Source organism: Cynara cardunculus (genome assembly GCF_001531365.2).
Source record: "Cynara cardunculus var. scolymus isolate 2C chromosome LG 1, CcrdV1, whole genome shotgun sequence".
Classification (NCBI taxonomy): domain Eukaryota; kingdom Viridiplantae; phylum Streptophyta; class Magnoliopsida; order Asterales; family Asteraceae; genus Cynara; species Cynara cardunculus.
In genome coordinates this window covers 1665782-1691542 of record NC_037528.1, presented here as the reverse complement: position 1 = coordinate 1691542, position 25761 = coordinate 1665782, and the positions used below count along the sequence as shown (strand labels likewise).

At 34.9% G+C, this 25761-nt stretch overlaps 5 protein-coding genes across 7 annotated transcripts in view; 4 read left to right on the top strand and 1 right to left on the bottom strand.

Moving 5' to 3' along the window:
* Window positions 1-1009: 1009 nt before the first annotated feature.
* On the bottom strand, window positions 1010-2476 carry LOC112517773 (quinone oxidoreductase-like). The gene is made up of 4 exons (XM_025125152.1): window positions 2384-2476; window positions 1929-2300; window positions 1580-1837; window positions 1010-1447 (listed from the first exon to the last, which is right to left on the bottom strand). Exons 1-4 carry the CDS (start codon window positions 2423-2425, stop codon window positions 1133-1135), a joined length of 987 nt encoding a protein of 328 aa, XP_024980920.1. The 5' UTR covers window positions 2426-2476; the 3' UTR covers window positions 1010-1132.
* A 5414-nt stretch (window positions 2477-7890) lies between these two features.
* On the top strand, window positions 7891-9547 carry LOC112516960 (quinone oxidoreductase-like). The gene is made up of 4 exons (XM_025124235.1): window positions 7891-8005; window positions 8080-8451; window positions 8536-8793; window positions 9034-9547. Exons 1-4 carry the CDS (start codon window positions 7964-7966, stop codon window positions 9346-9348), a joined length of 987 nt encoding a protein of 328 aa, XP_024980003.1. The 5' UTR covers window positions 7891-7963; the 3' UTR covers window positions 9349-9547.
* Window positions 9548-11202: 1655 nt separating this feature from the next.
* On the top strand, window positions 11203-14063 carry LOC112517994 (quinone oxidoreductase 1-like). Its single transcript, XM_025125480.1, has 5 exons — window positions 11203-11388; window positions 11745-11886; window positions 12218-12441; window positions 12687-12944; window positions 13491-14063. The coding sequence occupies exons 1-5, from the start codon at window positions 11347-11349 to the stop codon at window positions 13809-13811; spliced, it is 987 nt and encodes a 328-aa protein (XP_024981248.1). The 5' UTR covers window positions 11203-11346; the 3' UTR covers window positions 13812-14063.
* Window positions 14064-16349: 2286 nt separating this feature from the next.
* Window positions 16350-20344, top strand: LOC112525695 (pentatricopeptide repeat-containing protein At2g22070). The gene is made up of 2 exons (XM_025135924.1): window positions 16350-19003; window positions 20305-20344. The coding sequence occupies exon 1, from the start codon at window positions 16486-16488 to the stop codon at window positions 18841-18843; it is 2358 nt and encodes a 785-aa protein (XP_024991692.1). The 5' UTR covers window positions 16350-16485; the 3' UTR covers window positions 18844-19003; window positions 20305-20344.
* A 2775-nt stretch (window positions 20345-23119) lies between these two features.
* The window catches only part of LOC112502221 (nucleolar and coiled-body phosphoprotein 1-like), a 5605-nt gene continuing 2963 nt past the window's right edge, over window positions 23120-25761 (top strand). For 2 of the 3 annotated variants that reach the window (XM_025106091.1, XM_025106078.1), the window contains exons 1-5: window positions 23120-23308; window positions 23441-23505; window positions 23631-23685; window positions 25038-25080; window positions 25173-25420. In XM_025106091.1, coding sequence (XP_024961859.1) covers window positions 23264-23308; window positions 23441-23505; window positions 23631-23685; window positions 25038-25080; window positions 25173-25420 — 456 coding nt within the window. In that variant the 5' untranslated portion in view covers window positions 23120-23263. The remainder of the gene's footprint in view (window positions 23309-23440; window positions 23506-23630; window positions 23686-25037; window positions 25081-25172; window positions 25421-25761) is intronic. The other variant, XM_025106083.1, reaches the window with a different exon arrangement.

Sequence of the window (25761 nt, the reverse complement as noted above, 5' to 3'; positions counted from 1 at the left end):
AAAAAAATAAATTAAAGAAATTACATAAAAAAATGAAAACTTTAAATAGTTGATTTGATATTTAACATTGATATATTTTTTTTCAAAATTTTATGATATTTTCAAATTTATATTTTATTCAAAAATAAAATCATTATTGCTTTCTTAAAAACACATAAAATCGTATTATAACATCGACAGAGACAAATATAAAATAGAATATTAAAACCGAGATGTGTCTCGCTGCATTGCGTGAGTACTCTTCTAGTATATCAAAGTAACTTCATACCTACAAAATAGCACGTTGTAACGTGTCATAACGCGTTAGGGGCCGTTTACCTAATGCTTATCCGGGTAAGCATTTATTAAGTAACATTACCTCACCGGATGAATATTGTAAGGATCAAGAATCTTACCCGGTAAGAGCGAGACAAGGATCAAGAGTCTTACCCAATAAGTGAGAACGACGACTCTTACCACGATAAGCGCTTACCGGGTAAATTGTTGTATACTATGTCGTTTTGGTGAACTAAAATCTTACCCAATAAGTATATAATAGTGTTAAATTTTACCGATAAACACTTATCGGATAAATGTTTGATAAACAGACCCTCATACAACTACAAGTTTTCAAATGAAAAAAGTTACCACCATAGATTCTCATAGCTTCACCAAACACCTAAATTTGACATTTTTGAGTGAAATTTAGGTATATAAATACATGGACGGATTCAAAAAAGGGCATATAGTGGTGCGTGCCACCGTATTATCTCCCTATCGAAAGGTTAAATTTTTACGTTTATGAAAGGTGCAACCGTATCGTTTTAGAAGGTACCACCATACAGAAAACATATATCTATGTGTATATAATTTTGTATATGACATACAAATTTGTCGTCTTATGTCATTTCTTTAAAAAACAGCACGTCCTCGCCGTGACGTGTAATGTTGAGGCTTGACTTTGCCGTGATGTCACGCCACACACCATTTATGTGATTTTAACTCATCATCTAGTTTAACATACGATATTAGTTTAAGAGCTTAATTCAAATAATTTATTAACTTAATTACCATTACATTATCGACTAGTTTATTAAGCATCGCTTAATTCAACCACACTTGGAAAGGTATTCAAACAAAGCATATAAGACGTTTACTCCTCGTCTGGAATGAGCACAACCGAACCCGTTGTTTTTCGGCTCTCGAGATCAACATGAGCTTGAACAGCTTGACTCAAAGGATACTTGTGATTCACACGAACCCTCAAAACTCCCTTTGCAACACAAGAAAACAACTCTTCAGCAGCTGCAACCAACTCCTCTCGATCATCGGTGTACGCCTTCAGTGCCGGAAAAGTATAGAACAACGATTTGCTCGAAAGTTTAGCAAAAGCTATCGGCTCCGGTTCACCGGATGCCATTCCGAAATGGCACATAAGTCCACGAGGTTTTAAACAGGTCAAAGATCCCTTCAATTCAACCATAATTAAACACAGTAATTAGTTCCATAATTGCAATCGAAACCCACATTAGGGTTAAAAGATGTTTAAAAACTAAATTCACCAATTGGTTTTGGCAATTTATGTAATTAGATCACGTACATCAAAGGTGTCTTTGCCGACGGAATCGTAGACAACATCCACCCCTTTGCCGGAAGTTATCTCCATCACACGATCCACAAAGTTCTCATCTTTGTAAAGAATCACATGCTGACACCCATCTTCTTTGGCCTGCACAGCCTTCTCCTTGGTCGACACAGTTCCGATGACGGTGGCTCCGACGGAACTTGCCCACTGACAAACTAAATATCCGACTCCACCGGCAGCCGCGTGGACAAGAACAGTATGCTCACGTTCAACCTGTCATCATCATTATCATCGTTGTTAAATTAATTAAAAGCATATAATCATAAATTATTATATATAATTTTTTAATCAAGATTGTTGTCACCTTAAAGCTACGACGGACCAACACTTGTGCAGTTAATCCCTTAAAGATGACGGAAGCTGCTACAACGGGATCAATGTAAGAAGGAACCGGCACCGCTCGATCTGCCGGAAGTATTCGCTCTTCGGAGTAAGAACCCACGTCCAACACACCGTAAGCCACAAGATCTCCGACTTTGCAGGTGGTTACTCCGGCACCGACTGCTGTTACAACTCCGGCTCCCTCCATACCTGGAATAAATGGCAGAGGAGGGGAGCTTTCATACAGACCTTTACGCATATAAACGTCTAAGAAATTAATTCCAATTGCTTTATGCTTCAACCGGATCTCTCCTTCTTTCGGATCTCCAACTTCCACATCTTCCCATTTCAAGACCTGCAACAAGAATCGTTATTAGTTTTGGATTCAAAGAAAGCTGCAATTAAGTAAAGGAGATAGATAAGGTGAAAGGTGATGACTTCAGGGCCACCGTGTTGACGAACTCGGATTGCTTTGACCATGGTGGTGGTGGGTGTGGATGTCTCTGGTGATAGAAAGCAAGTAAAGATAGGGGGAGAGTGGGTGCTTTATCAGGAGAGGTGAGTATACATGTCAATCATTCGTTGGTTTCTTAAATATTTCTAGTTTAGTCCCTTTAGTTTTGGAAAATCACTATTTTCATCTTTATAATTTACAATTTATTTCTATTTTCGTTTTTCTAAAATTAATGGATTGTTTGTTTATATCTTAATATTTTAATTAAGAGGTAATTTCTGTATCGTTAAAAGGTAAATCTTGTTTAGTAAAAAAAAAGTTTGGTTCTTTATGGTTCTAAAACCCTCTGAATGATTTTGTATCATGAATCTCCCTTAACCATTAAGAGGCCTAATTTCATTATACACAATTTCCAAACAAATATATTTCATTTTGCACTATATCATAAGAGTCTCTTAATCATTCTGACCACTTAATCATTCTGCATCAAACCATTCAACAATTAACAAACAACCCCTAACTCTATTTATATCCTTCGTTAACTTGAAGATATTTAGTCCTTTTGATCTTTTTCTTTATTTTGTTTTACCATTTCCTTTCTCTCCTTATTTTTTATTTTTACGATGAAATAATTAAATAATTTTACTGTGGGAATTCCAAATAATTCTAGAAATTTATGGTGGAATCATTTTAAAAATAAATATAATATAATATAAATTCCGTCACAAGTCTCTCGAAAAATAAATCAAATTTAATATTTTATTTAAAAAAATCAGTGATGGATTTTATCGGTAATCAAATCCACCATTGATTTCTAAGAGAAAGAATCATCGATGAAATTCCTTTTTGATAATATTTTATTATATTATTTTTTATTTATATTAATGTACGTATTTTGATTCTCAACCAACATATCTTTAAAAAGAATCAGTTCTCTCGTTGCACATAGAGGTGGTCCTGTATGGTCATCGAAAAAATTAAAAACCACAACGGGTATTAGGTTAAGAAGTAAACACCTACATTTGACATTTTTAGATCAATACTAGGGTTATAAATCCAACATGTAAGTGGTTAATCAATCCACTGTTTGGTTTATGGTATAACTGTTTCATCATGGTTTTTATACATCTAAATGCATTACAGACCTAACTAATAATAGCGTTGCTTATTTTTAGATTTATTATACGTATTTCGTATAACTAGAATTAATTTTTTTCCAATATATATTTTAATGTTTGTGTATATTTGCATAATTTTGTAAAATGAAAACTAATGTATTAAACTATCAAAATCATTCATATATTCATATATGAATGTGTGAAAATAGTGAAATAGTGGTGGGGGACTGGTCGATGAAAGTAGAAACCAAACATGTGAATATGAATTGAAAACGATACAAACAAAATAATGACATGTATAATTGACCAATCGATTCACGCCCATAAATGCTCACACTATTGTAGCCACATAATTTTGTAAGAAGTCATAACAACATGAACTTAAATTATTAAGTTTGAAATAATACATTATTTATTATTATTTGAATCGTAGTGATTCTTGTATCTGTTATTTATTTGATGATATACATTACTTGTTTGTTTGTTTACCTTTTAATAGTTTCATTAACAGGTAATATTTGAATCGTTAAGAGATTAAATTTGTTCGGCAAAAAAAAAAAAGTCTTTTAATGGTTATAAAACATTCTAAATGATTTTGTATCTTGGGTATCCTTTAACTAGAAGTGTTCATAGGTTGGGTTGAGTTCAAACAATAGTAACTCAATTTCAACTCAATACCTACGATTTGAAAATTTTACAACTTAATTAGATAGTTGCTTCTGATTGAGTTATTTTGTGTTGGATTGGATTCGGTGGTCGGGTTTTTTTAGTACCCTTACCCTTAACCATTGAACACCCTAGTTTCATTTTGAATAATTATCAAACAATTATATTTCATTTAGAACTATATTATAAAAGTCTATTAATCATTCCGACCACTTAATCATTTTATACTAAACCATCAAACAACTGCCAAATAGATGACCAGAGAAGGTGGATGGCTGGTGAACCAAACAAGTGACTGGTGATAAGTCGATAAAGGTGTAGGGTGGTTGGGTTTTATTTTCTCAATGTTATAAGAATTTGTACATTTGTCATAAAGACTTGTACATCATTTCTTAAATAATATAAAAAAAAGACGGGTTTTATAGGTTAAAATGATGTATTTAAATGGTTATAAAAAATCTAATGATTTATTTATTGGAAAAAAAATTAAAAACTCAATTGTTTAAAGTATTAAAGCTCCTTATTTTTATGGACTTTTTCCATATTTGTGACATAAAATGTTGGCAGCAGCACCGACTGTTTGCTTTCCTCTTATGGAGAATCACGTAGCACCACACGTATTGTCCCACTTATCCCTTGTCCGTACAGAATTATAAATATATTCATTTGTGACATGTGACCAAAATAATTTTTAGCAGTTTCCTTTTAAAATATTATTTTCAGATAGATATGATATGTTATTTGAGATTTTCAAACTGTTAATTAGGAGGGTTGGAATTGGATTGAATCTGACTCAATTCATTTAAACTTGTCAACCCATCATTAATATATAATTTTTATAAAATTATATATATATTAATAATATGTAAAATTTTATATATTTTTTTATTGAGATTATGTTTGTATTTCATTTAGGTAAATGTTTATAGGTTATCAAAAGAGATTCACGATCAAAGAATGATAACAAATAATTTAATTAATAAATTGAAATTATTGAAATCATTTTTGCAACAACAACAAATTGATATGTCGAAGAATATGAATGATAATGACAGATATTTGGTTGACGGGTCCATCAATTTAAATACTTCGTCATTTTATGTTGTAATAAGTGGAAAGAAAATGTTTAGTTATAACATTTCACTACAACAACATTAGATCTTATAAGATATCTAAACGTCATAATATGATACTTTGTAGGATGAAACCAAAAAAATGTCTTATCTAATAGAATTACAATATGTTTATAGAATGATTTTGGACGTCTTAACAAATTTTTATAACGTTTTTTAGATAGAGTGTCGTAATAGTTATTTTATACGACATTACTTGAAAAAATATCATATGAACACAAATAACCTATAAATAGATGAGTTTACAGAACACTTCTCAAAATGTTTCTATAAAATGAGTAGATGAAGGTTCAAACGAGAACGTTAACTATTAAAAAAAAGAAAAATATCGTTAATGTACAAAATCACATATGATTTTACATTAAATGGAAGCGGACGACTTTTTGAGGCCACTTAAGTCCCATGATAAAGTAGTCCGGATCATATATGACTAGTTATGTGAATCAAATGTGATTTTGTACATTAACGACATTTTTCTTGTTTTCTTAAATAGTCAACGTTCTCGTTTGATTCTGTCCCAAAATAACTAAAACGACACTTTATGTAAAAAATATTTTAAAGAACTTGTTAAAATGCCAAAAAACGTCCTATAAACCTATTATAATATTTTTTATAAGACGTTTTATAGTTTGATCCTATAAACTTAAGTTTTATGAAGTATTTCATTCATCAAAATTTTGTAACTACTAACCCGTTTCAACCCACAAAAGTTGGGTTGGATTAAGATTTTTTCAAACCATCATAATTGAGTTGAATTATAAAATTGTTGTAAACCGCCCGATCCAACCTATATACACCCATAATAATTAATAAAAAAAACATATCTACATATATTATGAAACATTTAGGGGCTGTTTGGCAGTTGCTGAATGGTTTAGTGCAGAATAGTTAAGAGGTCAGAATGGTTAAGTGCTGAATGAAATAATGTTGTTTGGTAACTGTTCTCTGAATGACGGTAAAATTACCATTTTAACCCTCTGAATGATTTAGTACTGAATGAAATAAAGCTGTTTGGCTGATATCTGAATGAAACAATAATTTTACAAAAATAACTACATATTTCATATTAATCCAAACAAACGTAACATTATTAGTTCGAAACAAGATTTCATATTAGTCCAACCAAACATAATTTTTCAAATTCATGAATAAACAATAAYATAACAATCCAAATTCCAACATAATAGTTTTTAACAATTCTTAATTTGACGGATTTGACATTAATTGATTCGCAATTTGGTCACGTAAATTAGTCATATATTGATTGTTTTGAGTGCCAAAAGGCATTCCATCCATGTCATCTTCATCGCCTCCCTCGATTCCTTCTTGTCCCTCGGCAATAAACATGGRGTCGTTGTCGTAATCCATGAATAACTGATCGTGCAATAGAGGAAACCATTTTATTAAAGAAAACCCCATCTAAAAATAGCAAGATCTAAACAGCAAGTGATAGCATTTTATTAAAGAAAACCCCATCTAAATAGCAACATCTAAACAGCAAGTGATAGCAATCTTCAAAGAAAACCCCATCTAAATAGCAAGATCTAAACAGCAAGTGATAGCAATCTTCAAAGAAAACCCCATCTAAATAGCAAGATCTAAACAGCAAGTGATAGCAATCTTTAAAAAAAAACCATCTAAACAGAGCTTGCTGAGACAAAAGCGATCTAATGGGATAGAACACTAAAGATTTGGCAGACAACTGACTTCAAATGCCTAGAATCAGTAGCTAATGCACATGATGATGCAATAAATGCACTTGCATTATCGAGCAATGGGGATGTTTATAGTGGATCTACTGACAAGAAAATAAAACTTTGGAGGAAATCACCAGAAAGTAAGAACCACTCTCTGGTCAATACGCTAAACAAACACAAATCTGGTATTAAACAGAAGCGAGACAAATCTTGTAGTTGCACTTTTAAGGAATTACATCCATGTGGTTGCATTCTTTTTGATAAGTTTGGCCCTAAATAAATGAACGACCTAGGTCCCAATAAAAAGATGCTCAAGATAAGGACAGGTTTCCATGGTGGAGTCTTTTGACCGATGCCAATGGGAAGGAGGGCTGGTGCAAACCTCCGATGCGACCTTGTTCATAGAGTTTGGGAGATTCACGTTTTTGTTGTGTTGTTCAGGACGAGGTCGGAAGGTTTATTCGGGTGAAGAGAACAAGTCGACGAGGGATGGTGCAGCCAGCATTAGCGGAAGCAATCGGTCTCAAGGAAGCATTGAGTTGGATTAACAATACAAGCTGGAGGTAGATGGTGGTGGAAATGGACTCTCTTGTCGTGATTCTAGCCCTTCGAAGTATTATGGAACTGAGACACGACTTAGGTTGTTGTAAAAATACAACTACAGAGACACGACATGTAATTTACTATAAAAATAACCGTTTTTCTTTCTATTTTAGAATAAAAAACAAATTTTGATTATATTTTGTTGCTTAATTTAGAAAGGGGTTGGTTGTCAAATTCCAATTATAAGTTGAAGAAGAAGGAAGCGTATTAATGAATAAAGTAAAAGTAAAATGGTAGCCACATACAGAAAGCTGCCCAATAATAATTCACATCCATCTACCTCTCCTGCTATTAAACCGCACTCTCCAGACCAAAACCAACTATCTCACTCCACACCCACAACCACCATGGTCAAAGCAATCATAGTTCATCAGCACGGTGGCCCTGAGGTGCATCTTCATCTTCATCTTCATCTCTGTAATTTCTTCGTTTCCACCCAAACTAATCTAATAATTTGTTGCAGGCCTTGAAATATGAAGATGTTGAACTTGGAGAACCGAAAGAAGGACAAATCAGGTTGAAACATAAAGCAATTGGTCTGAATTTCTTAGACGTTTATATGCGTAAGGGTCTTTACAACACCTCTCCGCCATTGCCGTATACTCCAGGTTTGGAAGGATCTGGAGTTGTAACAGCCGTCGGTCCCGGAGTAACCACCTGCAAAGTCGGAGATCTTGTGGCTTACGGTACGTTACCGGTGGGTGCTTATGCAGAAGAACGATTACTTCCGGCAGATCGAGCCGTGCCGGTTCCTTCCGGCGTTGATGCCGTTCAAGCGGCTTCTGTTATCTTTAAGGGATTAACTGCACAAGTCTTGATCCGTAGCAGTTTTAAGGTGATATATACAGATCTTGATTAAGGGTTTCTTAATTTATGATTCATATGTGATTATAGTTTTAATGATGATGAATTACGACAGGTTGAACGTGGGCATACCATTCTTGTGCATGCTGCCGCCGGTGGGGTTGGATCTTTATTGTGTCAATGGACAAATGCCATCGGAGCTACGGTCATCGGAACTGTGTCGACCAAAGAGAAGGCTGTTCAGGCGAAAGAAGATGGATGTCATCATGTGATTCTTTACAAAGATGAGAACTTTGTGGATCGTGTGATGGAGATAACTTCCGGCAAAGGGGTGGATGCAGTCTACGAATCCATCGGAAAAGACACCTTCAAAGTAAGTAATCAAGATTGTCTAACAGAGTTCCACATATACCGATCATATGGTATCAGTGTCTAGGTCTACTATTGTAGGAACTTGACACCCCTGGCCATTGGCTTGCCCCCACCCGTCTAGCCCCCTACCAACACTGTGAGATCAACTGTGTCCGTCTAGCTTTTGTTGGAGAGGGTGTTTGCGGGTTTACTTCAAAAAAAATATATAACTAATGATATCTATGTGTTTTAAATTGAAAAGGGGTCATTTGAGGTCTTAAAGAAGCGTGGATATATGGTGCAATTTGGGATGGCTTCAGGTGAACCAGATCCGATTCCGTCTTCCACACTTTCTGGCAAAGCGCTCTTCTATACATTTTCTGCGATGGGGGTATACACCGAGGAAAGGCATGAACTACTTGCAGCCGCTGAAGATTTGTTCACGAATGTAGCAAACGGAGTCTTGAAGATTCGTGTTAATCATAAGTACCCGTTGTCTCAAGCAGCGCAAGCTCATACCGATCTCGAGGCTCGAAAAACGACAGGTTCGGTTGTGTTGATACCGGATGGGGAGTGATTAATTTCATGGTGTTGGATGTTTTAGTTTATTGTGTAATGTGTTAGAGATGAATCCATCTATGTTTTCTTTGTGGTAATCGTTTGTAATAATTACCGATGCAGGTAAAGCGTTGTTAAATTCATCTTATATTATTATTGCTAACACGGGCTATGTAGTGGTGGTCCGGTCAAGTGGTATAAAAGCCAAAGAATTTTAATACGTGTTTCCAAGATTCTGGAGAGTGGTCGTCTTTAAATTTGTGGTTCTGAAGATGATGGGTTTTTTTTTAAAATTTGATAGACTTATCTGTATCTTTTAATATATTTTTTAAATTAAAAATACAATTAATAAACATTTATATGGTTTTATTTTAGTAGTAAAGATATACAAAATAGATAAAATAAACATATATTTTTCCAGTTACAAATTTAAAAAGGCTAGTTTGTTCTTTCAAGGTGAGATACTCAACGGCTAAAGTAGAGGAAAAACTTTAGGGGTCATTATTAAACAATAACGAAAATTAGGGGCCAATATGGTACAAACTATAAATGCAAGGACCATATATCAAATTTGAAATGAACATACATCTTTGTGTTCAAGGTGGGAAATCTGGAATAGAGCCCCATCTTTTGGAAATTTACAGAAATAACGGATAAACAAATAGGATTTCATTTTTAGGTATTTCTTGATTTAAAGTTATTTTCTAGTTATGTTAAAAAAAATAAAAAATTAAAATTAAAATTCAAAATGTTTTAAAAAAATTATACTTAACTTCAATAGCTATTTTGTTTTAACAATTATAATATTACCTATATTATTAAAACTAGAAAGGTATTCATGCAATGCAACAAGATGTATTTTGATTTTAATATTTTGTTTTATTTCTTCTTTATAGATGTTATAATACGGTTTATGTGGTTTTGAGAAAGAGAAAATGTTTTTATTTTTGAATAAAATATAAATGTAAAAATATCATAAAATTTCAAAATAAATGTATCAGTATCAAATTAACTATTTGAAAGTTCTTGTTTTTTTTTTGTGTAATTTCTTTAATTCAATTTTTTTATTATAATTTAATTTTGATTTAATAACGAAGTAATATATTTTTTATTTAATAATATAATTTTTGTTAAGTATAAGAATTAAGTATTCTGTTAAAACTCAATAATTATTCTAATTATATTTTAGATTTTTTATATTTAAAATGAAATGTTTATCTTTTATTTGACTACGTTTATTTGTAGTTAATCACACGAATTTAAACATGAAACTTTAATAAGTTATACTTACGCATAATTTATTTGTAATATTGAATTTTAAGTAATATGTATAAAAAATGATTTTTAAAAGTTTTTGTTAAATACTTTATAATATAGTATACATATTCAAATCATTTAATAAAATATTATTACTAATACCTCCTAGGGAAAATATTATTATAATAATTTTTATTTAAAAATTTCTTTAAATTTATAGATTTTTATAAAAAACTGCTAACTATAAGGATGGTGTTCAATTGGTTTGTGCTTGAGCTTCAAAGGTCAAAAGTATTTAGATGACTTATGTTCGAATTCAAACAAGAATAAAAGTCTCCGTGTAGTTATGAAAGTTCAAATATGATGATTTCAGGCCAACCGCAAAACAAATGATTACTCTAAGATTAGTTGTCTTGCACAACAAGTTGGATATCCAGATTAATCAAACTTTTTTTTATATATTAAAACTCTTTTTTTTTTCTCGATTTTAACGTACACATACTCTTAACCTTCTAGGCCTAGAAAATAAATTTAGATTAAAAAATGTCAAAAAAAAAAGAAAAACATCTGTAACTTTTGGATATTTCGATGAATTTTACTCGAATTTTCCGTCTGCCAACTCGTACCTCCTTTTTGAAGCAAGAATTTGGTTCGATTCACAATCTCCGATCAAGCTTCCCTTCTTGTTGATCTGGAAAGGCTACTCAGACTCAATTCCACTGCTAAAGACCGTAACCCCTGCTGATTTCAACAACTAACAATGGTGAAAGCCATTAGGGTTTATGAGCTTGGTGGCCCTGAGGTTTAATCATCTCTTTGATCTCCCCCAATGTGTTTTCTTGTGTGGTTCGTGTTAAATTATATGGAAAGACAATCATAATCGTTTAAACTACTCTCAACCGATGTCGTATTTCAGTCATCGTTTGTAGAAGTTCACTTGACTCGATAACCCTTTTAATTTCCTTGTTCAAATTCAGGGTTTATGATGCCTTACCTTCGTTGTTTATTCTTCAATCGTCTATAAAATTCTTCTGGAATCGAATCCGTCTAAATCATCTGCAAATTTTGAAGCATTATTCTCCTTAGTTTATCTGGTGTGGAAGAACTAGAACGGTTTTGTTGTGTTTGTGCATGCTGCTGAAGAAAATGGTTTTACAGGTATTGAAATGGGAGGATGTTGAAATTGGGGATCCTAAAGAAGGAGAGATAAGAGTGAAGAACAGGGCCATTGGTGTTAACTTCATTGATATATATTTCCGTACTGGAGTTTATAAAATGCCTGAAATCCCTTATACACCAGGTTTGTCTTCTGAATTCATGAATATTTACCCATCTGCTACACAGTAGAATTATCACTAGGGTGCGTTTGCTACACTGGTCTAGACAGAACAGAAGATGGATCATTGTTCCATATCTAATAGGACTTTTACACGGAACAGACCGGAGCAAAGTGGATTAGGGGAGTTCCACCCTAACCCATGCCCGCTGGACAAATGTCTTGTCCTGTTCAATCCAGTCATCTTGTTTGGATAACAAACGCATCCTTAAAGATCGTCAATGAAAACTCAAGATTTGCCAAAAAAGAAATATGAACGGGTAGTGTTGAGGTGATACGAGATGAAGTTTTGCAGGGGTGGAGGCGGCAGGCGTGGTGACGGCAGTTGGGCCGGGAGTAACCAATTGGAAAATTGGAGATGCCGTTTATCATTCCGGGAGTGCGATGGGAACTTATACAGAGGAGCAGATTGTTTTAGCAGATAAAGCAATGCCTCTTCCTCCTATTGATCCTTTAGTAGTTGCATCTGTCATGGCTAAAGGACTAACTGCTCGTTTCCTTGTTCGAACTTGGTTCAAGGTAAGATGAACGATTGCTTTAAATATCATCAAAGAATGTTTATATGTTGTTTGCTAGATTGGCATACCAAGATCTCGACATAAATTACCAATTCAAGATTGTGAAACCATTGGCAAATAAAGGCGAGACCTTGGGCCTCGGCCCATAGGACGTCAGCAGGGACACTGAGGATTTTTCTGGCTGTTATCTGTGGGCCTCGTGGGTTTTTATCTAATTATCTTGAAAGAGGCAAGTCTTGTATGTAGGTAGAAAAAGGACATACAGTACTCATCCATGCAGCAGCAGGTGGCGTTGGATCTTTGTTATGCCAATGGGCAAATATGCTCGGTGCCACCGTTATCGGAACTGTATCAACGATAGAGAAGGCTTTGCAAGCCAAAGAAGATGGATGTCATCACGTTATCATTTATAAGGAAGAGGATTTCGTTACTCGTGTTGATGAGATAACATCTGGAGGTGGAGTTGACGTTGTCTTCGATTCTGTAGGAAAAGATACCTTTCAGGTAACCCGGATCCTCTCTTCCTTCTCTTGTATTCAATATCAGCTTTAACACAACTAAAATCAAACCAAACGAACACTGTATATCCCATCCCACCGGAGGTGGGATGATGTACGTAGAGATGACATCTACACTGAAGAGCAGAGATCTAGTTTAAGGGGCTATTTGGTTGGCTTCTCATGAAGTCCTGAATGGATAAAGTTGTATGTGTGTATTAATCTGTCTGTGTAGATTTGGACAGTTTTTGTTTTGGGTTTTGGGGGGGGGGGTTCATAGATGGAAGGAATGTGCTTTTTAATTGAGAGGGACAGTTTAGGAAGAAAACTTGACTTTGTGTATAAAGCTCGCCTTACAAGTTTACTAAATAAGCCACATTCTATATCATTAAGCCACTACCAAATAGTCATGTATAGCTAACCAAGTAAGCTATGAGTCTCATTAAGCCCATTAAGCTGCTAACAAACAAACCCTAACACAGTCACAACACTTATTTGGTATTCTTGATTATTGAGGTTCAGGTTTTAATTAGTGATAACGTTTCTTGTTTAGGGATCGTTGGCATGCTTGAAACCTTGTGGATATATGGTCAGCTATGGTCAATCTTCTGGGACACCTGACCCCGTACCTTTATCTGTGCTGGCAGCAAAATCACTATTCTTGACGAGGCCTTCACTGAGGACATCTCGTATATCAAGGGAGGAGTTGCGTGAAGCTACCAATGAGGTACTTACGAATGTGGCTTCTGGTGCTTTGCGGGTTCGTGTAAATCATACTTACCAGTTATCCCAAGCTGCTCAAGCGCATGCTGACCTGGCAGGTCGAAAAACTTCAGGGTCCATCGTGCTTGTACCCGACGGAGCGGAAAAGTGAAGTTTATGGCATTTGCAGTTTCGAATTCCCTTTACACTTGGATTCCATGGAAGAATTGATGCAAGTTTGTGTAATGACCGTATTATCGTATGTGATCAAATGTTATATAGTATCACTCTCTTGAGAGAGGATTTGCTCAAAAGTGCAGATGTAAATTGAAATAAGAACATCAACAATATAGGAAACTGGATAAGCTGATGGCTATAAACAAACCGAATGAAAGATGCATGGAGACTTGTTTATGTTCGTTCATTTAACTTAACCGAACAAACTGGATGGTGAACGAACGAAATGTTCCTGTGTTAAGAAAATGTGTTTATTCATGTTTATTTATAATATGATTTTGTCTGATTTTAATAAAATGATAATATTTTAAATAAAATACAACTATAGAAACATAAAAAGAATATATTTTTAATTGATATAGAATTTTCCGGTTTCACACGGAACGGACCCGTAGAAATGATTCCGGTCGAGGGTTTACATCACTCATCTGTTGTACTTCTGTTCTCTTTCTTCACAGCTTTCTCCGGCAGCCCCTGACACCGCCGACGTCAATTCTCAACGTTGTAGAATATTATGGAGACCCTCGACTCCTCGAGGCCAATCATGTAGACTTTCTTAAGTATGCATATAGTTTTGTATGCAAAATATGGAGAAATTAATAGAAATAGTCATTTTCAAGATCAAATTCATCTCTTAGGGGTTGTTTCATTTGTTTGTTTACTTCTTAATAGTTTCATTAAGAGACAAACTCTGAATCAATACGACTTACAAGATGAATTTTGTTTCATAAAAAAAAAGTCTGTCTCTTAATAGTTTTAAAACCATAAATTTTGTATCATGTGCCTCCTTTAACCATTACCAAACAATTATATTTCATTTTGCACTATATTATGAGAGCCTTTTAATCATTCTGACTACTTAATCGTTCTGTATCAAACCATTCATCAATTGCCAAACAGCCCATTGGTCATTTCTCTCCGAAAACTTCAAAAATATTACATACCATCGTAAGTGGCACCTCCTCAATTTGCAGAGGGGTTAAAATGTTTAAAACATAAGTTTTTGAACATGATCTTCAAATATATGAACCTATATTTGCAGATCATGTTTAGAAACTTATTATTTACATTTTGATCTCTCCGTAAATTGAGAAGGTGTCGGTTTTGGAAGTAGTGATTTTTTAGAAATTTTAAAAGAAAGAAATGAATTTGGTCCAAAAATAACTATTTCGTTTAATTTCCGTAAAATATATTGTTAGTGTACCTCAATTGCTTCCATGTTACTATTTATTGAAATATAAATATTTTTTATTCAATATTTATGTCTTACCAAATAAAATGAGTTATAAGACTATTTTTTAATGATAAGAACATAACACCTCTTACCGTTTTTATCAATATATTATAATATTATTGATAGACCAATTAAAAATGGATTTTTTTAATTAATCTGGATATCCAACTCGTTATGTGAGCCCAATAATTCCAACACGACATCTTTCTTTGTAGATAGCCTGGAGTCACCGTATTTGAACCTTCGTGTTCATAAGAGAATTTTTATTCCTCCTTAGATTTAAATCTGGAAACTCCTGGTATTTTAAAAAATGGTTTTTTATCAATATATATCATAATGGAATGTATTGTAATTTTATGAAACAAACGTTTTTTTTTCTTATGATTTATTCGAATTTAACTCATTTTGATCTTTAATAATTTTTTTTAAAATAAAAATATTTAATAATATAATAAATATTGAAATTACGGTGTGTCGTGTACCTAGGGGTGCTAAACAACCCGACTAACCCAACCAACCCGATCAACCCAACCCAACCCAATGCGAAATAACCCAACCCGAAGCAACCCGATGTCTTATCGAGTTGTAAAATTATCAAACCGTAGGTATTGAGTTACTATTATTTGAACCCAACCCAACCCGATGAATCCGATGACCCCGATATCCTTTTATTTCTTGGATTTAATATGATTGTTGAATTTCTGTTAATATATACATTAGACAATTACACTATCATGTATGTTTTTCATATATACATATTTTCAATCTATTTATATCTCTATATAACTCATTCAGTAACTGTGAACATATATATGTAAATTGAGAAAATTAATTTAATGTGATATACGTAAAAAATATGAATAAGTTGTATCAAATGGTTGATGATGAAAAAGAAATTATAAGCAGAGAAATAACATATTCAAGGTTAGAAGAATATTTTAATATACCAAAGTGTCAATCCGACCAACCCGTACGGGTTGGGTTAGGTTGCACTTTGGTTTGGGTTGGATTGGTTTAAGATTTTTCCAAACCACAAATATTAAATTGGATTGTTCAAATGTCCTCAACCAATGAACATAAACAACCATAAGTGTACCCACTCCAAGAAATATATTTTTTTTAAAGAAGAAAGGATCACGAGAGGCTGGGACACGTTTTTAAAAAAAAGTTTGCGCGGAGAGACTCTGAAGCTTGGAGCTTCTGTCCAGCAGCGCCCAGTTCTCTCGACTCTCGCTCTTCAGTCATTTCCATATAATCTTGTTATATAAACTATCAAGAGACGATTAAAAAGAAAACCGACCGTTGCAGTTTCTTCTCATTAGGATTCAGGAGACACCCAAAAACACCATGGTCAAAGCAATTAGATAATCTTTGCATGGGAACTTCTAAATACCAACATCTGACGTGTTTATCTGATCACTATGCTTCTCTGATTCAAAGAACCCTGGTTAACAATGATCCATGTGCGGGGAAAGCGATTCATGCTCAAATAATCAAGTCGGGTCTTCATCTTGGTGTGTTCCTCATGAACAATCTGATGAATTTGTATGCCAAAAAAGGGTTTCTTGAAGATGCCACTGGGTTGTTTGATGAAATGCCTGTTAGGAATGCATCTTCGTGGAATACGATTATCTCTGCCTATGCGAAACAGGGAAGGATAGATTATGCACGCCGTCTGTTTGTAGAAATGCCTGAACCAGATTCTGTCTCATGGACTGCGATGATGGTGGGTTACAATCAGATGGGTCGTTTTGAAAATGCTATCAAGATGTTCATTGACATGATATCTTCCAATATAATGCCGACGCAGTACACATTTACCATTATTCTTGCCTCATGTGCTGCGATGAAGTCCTTAGAAATTGGCAGGAAAGTTCACTCGTTTATTGTTAAAGTTGGACTCAGTAGCTATACTAGTGTTGCAAATTCTCTGCTAAACATGTATGTGAAATCAGGTGATGTGTTGATGGCTGAATCTGTGTTCGGTAGGATGAAATTGAAGAGCACGTCAAGTTGGAATACGTTGATAGCAATGCATATGCAATGTAGGCGGTTTGATCTTGCACTCACTCAATTTGAGCAAATGACTGATCGGGATGTAGTTACATGGAATTCAATGATTTCTGGTTACAATCAGCATGGTCTCGATATTGAAGCTCTTGATATGTTCTGTAATATGTTAAAGAATCAAGTACTAAAGCCAGATAGATATACCTTAGCAAGTGTTTTATCTGCCTGTGCAAATCTTGATGACTTAAACTCGGGGAAACAAATTCATGGCCACATTATCAGAACTGAATTTGACTTATCTGGGGCTGTTGGAAATGCTTTGATTTCCATGTACGCTAAGCTTGGCTATGTCAAGAAAGCTCAAAAGATTGTAGAACAAAATCGGATTTCGAATCTAAACATAATAGCATTTACAGCTCTGTTAGATGGATACGTTAAACAAGGGGACATGAACTTGGCCAGACAAATATTTGATTCTTTAAGGGATTGTGATGTAGTAGCATGGACAGCTATGATTGTTGGCTATATGCAAAATGGATTCAACAATGAGGCAATGGATCTCTTTAGATCGATGATCAGAGGAGGCCTAGAACCTAACAGCTACACTTTAGCAGCTATGTTGAGTGTAAGTTCGAGCCTAGCTTCTCTGGACCATGGTAAACAAATTCATGCAAGAGCCATAAAATCCGCAGCTGCACCATCTGTTTCTGTAAGTAATGCGTTGATTACCATGTATGCCAAATCTGGAAACATTAGTAACGCCCAACGTGTGTTTGAGCTGATAAGTTGTTTAAGAGATACTGTCTCGTGGACATCCATGGTCATTTCTTTAGCTCAGCATGGCCATGGAGCAGAATCATTGGAATTGTTTGAAAAAATGTTGAGTCTTGATATAAACCCTGATCATATAACTTATGTTGGAGTAATTTCGGCCTGCACCCATATGGGATTGGTTGAAGAAGGTCGTTGGTACTTCAAATTGATGCAAGAAAAACATGGGATTGAACCCACCGCTAGCCACTATGCGTGCATGATTGACCTGTTAGGACGTGCAGGAAAACTTCAAGAAGCATGGGATGTGATACAAAAGATGCCAATTGAACCAGATGTTATAGCTTGGGGTTCGCTTTTAGCTTCTAGTTTTGTTCACAAAAACATGGAGCTTGCAAAAGTTGCAGCCGAGAGGCTGCTGCTAATTGAACCCGATAACAGTGGAGCCTACTCAGCCCTAGCCAACGTCTACTCTGCTTGTGGGAATTGGGAGGATGCTGCTGAAATTAGAAGATCAATGAGGTTTAGACAAGTGAAGAAAGATCAAGGGTTTAGTTGGGTTCAGATAAGGAACCAAGTTCATGTGTTTGGAGCTGAAGACAGTGTTCATCCCGAGAGAGAAGAAATCTATCTGATGATGGCAGAGATTTGGAAGGAAATCAAGAAACTAGGCTTTGTCCCGAAAACCGAAGCTGTGTTGCATGATCTTGATGAAGAGGTGAAAGAGCAGATACTTATGCATCATAGCGAAAAGCTTGCTATTGCGTTTGCGCTAATGAAGACTCCTAAGAACAGTGCTTTGAGGATCATGAAGAACCTGAGGGTATGTAAAGATTGTCACTCGGCCATCAAATTCATTTCGAAACTTGTTGGTAGGGAAATTGTTGTTAGAGATGCAACTCGGTTTCATCATTTCAAAGATGGTGCATGCTCCTGTCGAGATTACTGGTAGCTATGGCTTGATACATTGTGAACGATGCTCAATTGGCCTTTGGTCATGTTTGGTAAAAAGAGGGTCTATATGCACAAAAGGACCATACGTGGTGAACAATGCTTAATTGGCCTTGATCTAGTAGTTGCGGAAACAATCACTATACTCTTTGGTGTAGAAGGTATGTTAACGTACATCTCAACCACCAGACCCTACATCCGAATATCGTATATTGCGTTTTTTATTGCAATTCAATATTACTTCTATTTCTTGTGTAGTTGAAATTTCTTTTTTTATAAAAGTAGAAACTCGTCTACTTCAGATCTAAAAATTTATCCCATCTATGTCTAACTTGAAATTTTCTGTGTTATATGTAACTTTGCTGGCTAGTATCTAACCTGATCATATCCTGCATTTGTATTTCTAATATTATTGCTCTACTTTTGATCGGGTCAGAAATTGATTTGCTAAGCACCACTGATATATCTATACCCCTTTATAAAAGGTGAGTTATGGTTATCTTGAAATTTTTAGAAGGTCCAATTTTTTAAGCAACTGGTTGATAGAGGTTGCCTTGTTTTCCTTTTTGCGGGTCACTCTTGAACCTCCCTTTATGGCTATATATAGATTTTCCACTTGTATTAGGATTCAAGATATCAAGAAAAATGCTGTTTTCTGGTGTAAACATCGGCATGAATCATATGATAATAGGCTATGATTACCGGAGAGAGTGAGATTATAAGAAAATGGGGTTTGAGGCTTTCAGCATGCTTTTTTTTGCTTTGACTTGTAAGGACCTTGCCTTTTTCAAATCCTAGAAAGTAGAAAGGAAGTCAGTCAAAAAAAGATATGCTTCAGGATCAACTGATGCAAAAAAAACCTTTTCTCCTTGGGGAACAACAAATGTCATATTTCTGAAAAATGAAATAAGTAGTGTTCACTCTGTAAATGAACCCTTGGTCTTTGCTGCAAATTGCCTGAACCTCTAGAGGTTTAAGCAAGAACTTTCCGAAAGGAATCTACCCGTCAATGGATGATTACAGATGTAATCTTTTCTAGGATTTTGAATCGGACTTATGCTTATATTTGGAAAATCCCTACTTCTTTGAGAACTGGTGGAATTCTATAATGTAGGGCTCTAGTATTCAAAATGAATTCCTTATTAGATTTTCCAGCAAGTGTAAATGTGAGCAAAAATTAAATTGAACTTTTGTAGCTGCTCTACTCTTTGGGATAGATAGCCCGCCTACATCCCACCCCCAAACTTTACTTTTGAGTGAGATATACTCGGTCAGACTGTTTTAGCTTTGCTGATAAATGTGTAATCCTACTAGCACTTTGACTCTAATCCGAACAAATACATCCTTTCTTGCTGTTGGAGAACTGAACAGGATCCAATGATGCTGTTTTTGTAGTTTAAATGTTGAAAAGATTTATGATTTGGAAACATGAATCTTGATTCTTGAAGTATTCTTTGAGTAGGTTGATGAGGAGGCATATTCTGCAGAGATTGGGAAATTTGACATGTTTGTGTTTAATGTTGGTTTAGGCAATTATACAAGAATGACTATATTAGTTCAATCACTTGAAATCTTGATAGCTTTCTTGATCTGCTTCTAGCTTAATTGTAGAGAAATGAATTCTATGACTATGATTCAAATTCTTATGATTTTGATTAAGGTAACACCTTTATATTTTGCTGATTCCTTCTAAGATCAAGCATTGAAAATGGTATATTGGGTGCGATATAATTGACGAGGGAAGTTTTTGAATGATCCTTTCTTGCCAAGTCGAAAGTGGTTTATACCCATGAGTCCAATGTCTTCTAAAGACCAAAATGGCTAGAACCCATGACCTTATCCCATTTGTTTGTCCACTTTTCGCTACTGGTTTTTTAGGGACATGGAAGGTCAATTGTCCATGGTAATGGTGGAATACTGGTTGCAACAGGCAAGTCATTTCAGTTCGCTACGCTTGTCTCAGTTGGGTTTCTTCACAAAGGATCTGCCCACCCCAAACAATGCAAATTCTTATGGTGAATTCACATGTTCCTATGTGTTAAGGCCCACAAATTAAAATTCTAATACGTAGTTGGATTAATTCTATTTTCAGGATTATTTATTCTGGACAACAGTTAATGAAAAATATGCAGTTGCTCCTTGCAAGTGATTGAATCACTTTGTAAGTTATCTTCCTTCCAGAACTTCTAATACTCTCTCATAGCCAGTACATCCCCTTGTTACAAAAGCCATATCCGTACCTTCAATCTCCTCTAATGATCACCTATTGATAACATGATTTATGGTTGCTCGAGTCATATGTGAGACAAAAGAAGCTTTAACACAGGAAACTGAAACTATGTTTCACCTATTGTGATAAGGGGCCATAGAGCTTTAAGGTATGAAATGTGCCTGTTGATGGAAAAACTGGGAAATTGAGGATGTTCTAGGTCCTGATTTTGATGAATCAGTAATCGAGCGTGTTGCACCTGTAAGCCATATGACATTTTTTTAAGCAATGAACTTAGGGATAACTTGCTCAATTGTTTTGCTAGCATGGTTCTTGTTGGTTATGTGTTTATCTTATTTAGACAGGAATTTTAATGTTTGTTTTACAATATTCAAGTTAACATTTGACAGCTCAACAAGGTTTATGGGGGATTATATTTGGTGAGAGCTGACAGAAAGATCACATGTGACTACACTTTGAAACAGAGGGTGGATGTTCAAACAAGAAAAAGATTGATACTCAAATTGTGTTTGGCTGATGTTTTCCACTCTGTTGGTGACTGATAGCTCCTGCATGATATATGGAATCATGGGCATTCTTGGCCATCTTCTTGAAATCCAAGTAAGTTTGTCTATTGAAGAACTGAATAATTTTTGTACTTGTTTCTATATGTTTTAAATATGAAATATGGCACATTTTTGTAGTGGGTTGTTGCTAGAATTTGAATATTGAACTGCTATTCACTGTGCTTCCATAATTTTTTTCTGTCACATATAATTGGCATGGTATAGGATTCTTCGATTAGCTTTGTACCCATTTTTTATAGCTCATTCATTGCTTACTTCAGGAATGCCCATTGATGTGTTGTTCACAACCTTTAGAATGAAAGATTGTGAAGATGACATTATGATAGAATTGGAATATTACAAATCGGTGAAGATGCAAAATCGCTCAGGGCTACATGTGCGTTCCCCAATCTAATGATGCACTTGAAAGTTGGTACTAAGATCTCAGCCAATAATGCATGGCTCCCTTTTCTAACACCAAAAACTTCATCTGGCCTGTCGGGCCGTAGCCAAAAGGACAATGAATGGAGCTATCGTAATTTATTAGAGTTTGTCTTTTGAGCAAATCCTTTTGGATAGATAGGAATATGTGACATAAAAGATGAATTGGTTATGAGTACATGAGTTAAGCAAGGTTTATTGTATCTTTTGTCTTGTGCCCTTTTACATTCACAACCTAACTGTTTTTTCTGGAAAACCATAAAGGTTTTAAAATTCTTAATTAAGGCAAATGAGAAATCCTTTACATCTGTTGCATCGTGCGGATACTGTTAAGAGATGAACTTTTTGTATTTTTAAAGGTTGAATTCACTTTTTGATATATGCAACTTAATGAGTTTATCGATCTGGACGGTTTATTCTTTCTACCATACACGAGTCTTTCTTTACGACTTTACTGTTAGGTCATTAAGCCAAAATATGTATATGGGATAAGCCAGGACCCTCAATTGTCCCCCATTAAGCCACCTCAACCAAAATATGTATATGGGATAAGCCAAGACCCTCAATCCAACCCTTCCTCAAACAAGGGGCCGACCTATTATATCCAGAGTGAGGTTCCATGTACCCACTCGATCTTATTTTGTAAGGAAATATTTTGGATACGGGAATACAATGAACATCAACCAAAAAATATTTCGAAATCAAGTAAAGAAAATCGAAAACGTCCCTCAAAATCAATTAAAAACTTTAAAAATATCTTGAAATCAACCTAAAAACTTAAAAGATCTTTTGAAATTAACCAAAAAACTTTAAAAAATTCCTCGAAATAGTGAAATTTGGCTAAAAGCACATAGAACGGTTTTATTGGTCTTTGATCTACTTTAAAGGTGTCTTGTTCATTAATAATCTTGGGTCCACCGCTACCTCAAACCATTGGTCTCTACTTTTTTTATTGTTGAAAAGCGATAAATTGTTTATTTAAATAATTATATATATGAAGGACGTTAAAAGAATCACCATAGCGTAGTGGAAAGTTCTCTTTTGTATACTTGGTTTTCCCGAGTTCGAATCCCTTAGCGTCCTCTTTTTGTTTTCTTGATCTTCGTTTCAAACCCTAACAATAGATTCTTCGTCGTCGTCCTGTTTTTTGTCAGATCTCCGGCCAACATCTCACCTCCGTTATCAATCTCCGGGAAGCAGTGTCCATGGATATAGATCCACCAGCACCGCCATCTTCAAAACCCAAGAAGGTCTCAACTCTCAACACCACTTCTGTTTATTCTTTAATCTTCAATCATTTTATGTTTTCATCTCAGATCTGAATCAAAAATATTAGAGTTAACAAACAACGATCAGAATCTAATGAGTACTCAATTTTACAGCTAAAATTCAACCCCAAACCACCGCCTCGCAGGAAAACCGGTCCTCTCTTGCCTAAAAGTAAAAGGTGTGTTTTCTGTGTGCAATTTTGGATTATTTTCTACACTTTTATCGTTTATGTTTCACGTAATTATTAGTATGCGATCCTTGTCGTTGTCGTAGTTCTGAAAATTAAGTTTGTGATTTGTGCAGTGATAGTAGTGATGAAGATGCTGAAGCCGCTCGGGAATTCGTCCGCGAAGTCAATGTAATCTCTCTCCTGATTTTCAGTTAAATCCAATTTTTAAGATGCGCTGAAATGATCTTAATATTTTGACAAATCGATCGCTTGAATCCTATGTCTTATTTCGCTCATGATCTTACGAAACCAAGTGGATCACGTAAATTTTGATATTGTTCTCCTTTATAACGAGTCTCGTTATTTTTTTCGTTTATATTTGATATTTTGTATGCAACTAGACCGGTTGGTTGAAAATAAAAAAAAACATGTTAGAAAGAATAATTTAGGGGCTGTTTTTTGCGTTAAGTCCTGAATAAGAAAAGTTATTTGTCTCGAACTCTTGATAAATTTGTCTGTGAGACCGGTGGGTTTGACCGTTTGAGGGAGGCAAGAGATAACGTGGGATTATTTTTAGGGCTTTTCCTTTTCTCGTATTAATTTGTTTGTGGTGGTCAATTAAGGTCAAGTCGGGGGGTTAGGGTCTAGACTTAAATTGGTTATTTGGTTGTTTTTCTATTAAGTTCGGCATAAATTAACTTGTTTGGGTAGGGATTGGAAGGGTTTTTGTTTTGGGAGGGTTTTTTCCATAGACGGGAGGGTGTTTTTTTAATTGGAAGGGACATGTTTGGTCGAAACGTGGCTTTCTAAATAAAGCTTCTTCTAGAAGTTTACTGAATAAGCTACTTTATATCATTAAGTCACTACCAAATAAACATTTTTCGTTTCCTTTCTCTGAACATAAAACTTTGTTTTCTTCTCTTTCATTTCCTTCCTTCTCAAGAACTAATATAATGGGTCTTTCTTTTCCTTTCTTTTCTTTCCCATTCTTTTCTTTTCTTCTTAAATTCGAGAAAACAGGGTTAACGATTAAGCCGTAAAGAAACACTCTTGTAAAACTAAATGAATAAAACTCGGAGCATGTTTGATTTTTTATAATTTATCCAAATTCGCTCATTTTTTGTGATAAGTTTGATCTTTTTTCGGTAGTCATTTAAGAGAACATCATTTATTCTTTGTATTGGGTAGTTTTTTCATGATTACCAAGGGATGGTATGCTTAAATCTCAATATCACCGTAAGGGGTGTGTTAGCGAATTAACAACAAATATTCACCTTTATGGATGTAATTTGAGGGTCATTCTAAAATAATCCCACCTGTTCGTACATATTTTTTGGTAATTTTACAAGTATTATCATGAACCTGCCTTCGCCATTGTTTTGAACAATTGGCCTCCTTTATGCTACGTCTCTACCGTATGGATTCCGAAGATGTATCTTCCATGTTGTGTATAGTCAAATTGTTGATTTTTGATCTCACATTTACATATTCATCTGGCTTATTGCATATAATTTGTTGGTTATATTGTTTGTCTCATGCAGCAACGCCTCTGCGGCACAAGAGGGCCTAAAGTCGAAAAGAAATGTAATTATTTCAAAACCCCTTTTATATTGCAATCAAGCATGAGACTGTACAGTTTTCTTTTTAGTATGGATTTGCTAAGATCCAACATGCAGCTTCAGGCGATGGTGCAATGTCGTTGGGAGATGGATCATCAACAACTCAGCTGAGGACTCATGGCCAGCCAAAAGATAGGAACACCAAGAACAGTCTGAATTTGAGAGAGTCTGCTGAGAAAAGCATCATGCTTACATCCTCAGCCGCTACAAAAGATGGAGATCTTGATGAAAACCCATCATTATCATCATCTGCTGATGGGTTTGAATCCTCAAGCAAGACTCGAAAAGAGTACAAAGAACCATTTGTGAGATACACTTCTTATACTTTTCATTCACCCAACAAAATCCTATCTTGACAAAAAAGAAAATAAGCATGGTGTTAGCATTAATTTGATGCAAAACAAAGGGACAAGCTAAAAAGAAACAAGCAAACACCAAATATGTGATTCTTTGTGTATGATACGTCTCAGCCCGACCCACATTGGGGTCGGATATATCAGCGTCGCAAAAGAGAGGCAGGAAACAAGTAGAAGGGGGCTGTTTGCAATTTTCTTATTCTTAATTAGCTGATTAGGAATTAATTAGTTGATTAGGAAAGTTATTAAGTAGTTTCTTAGGATAAGTATGTTTTCCTATTTTGGAGGAT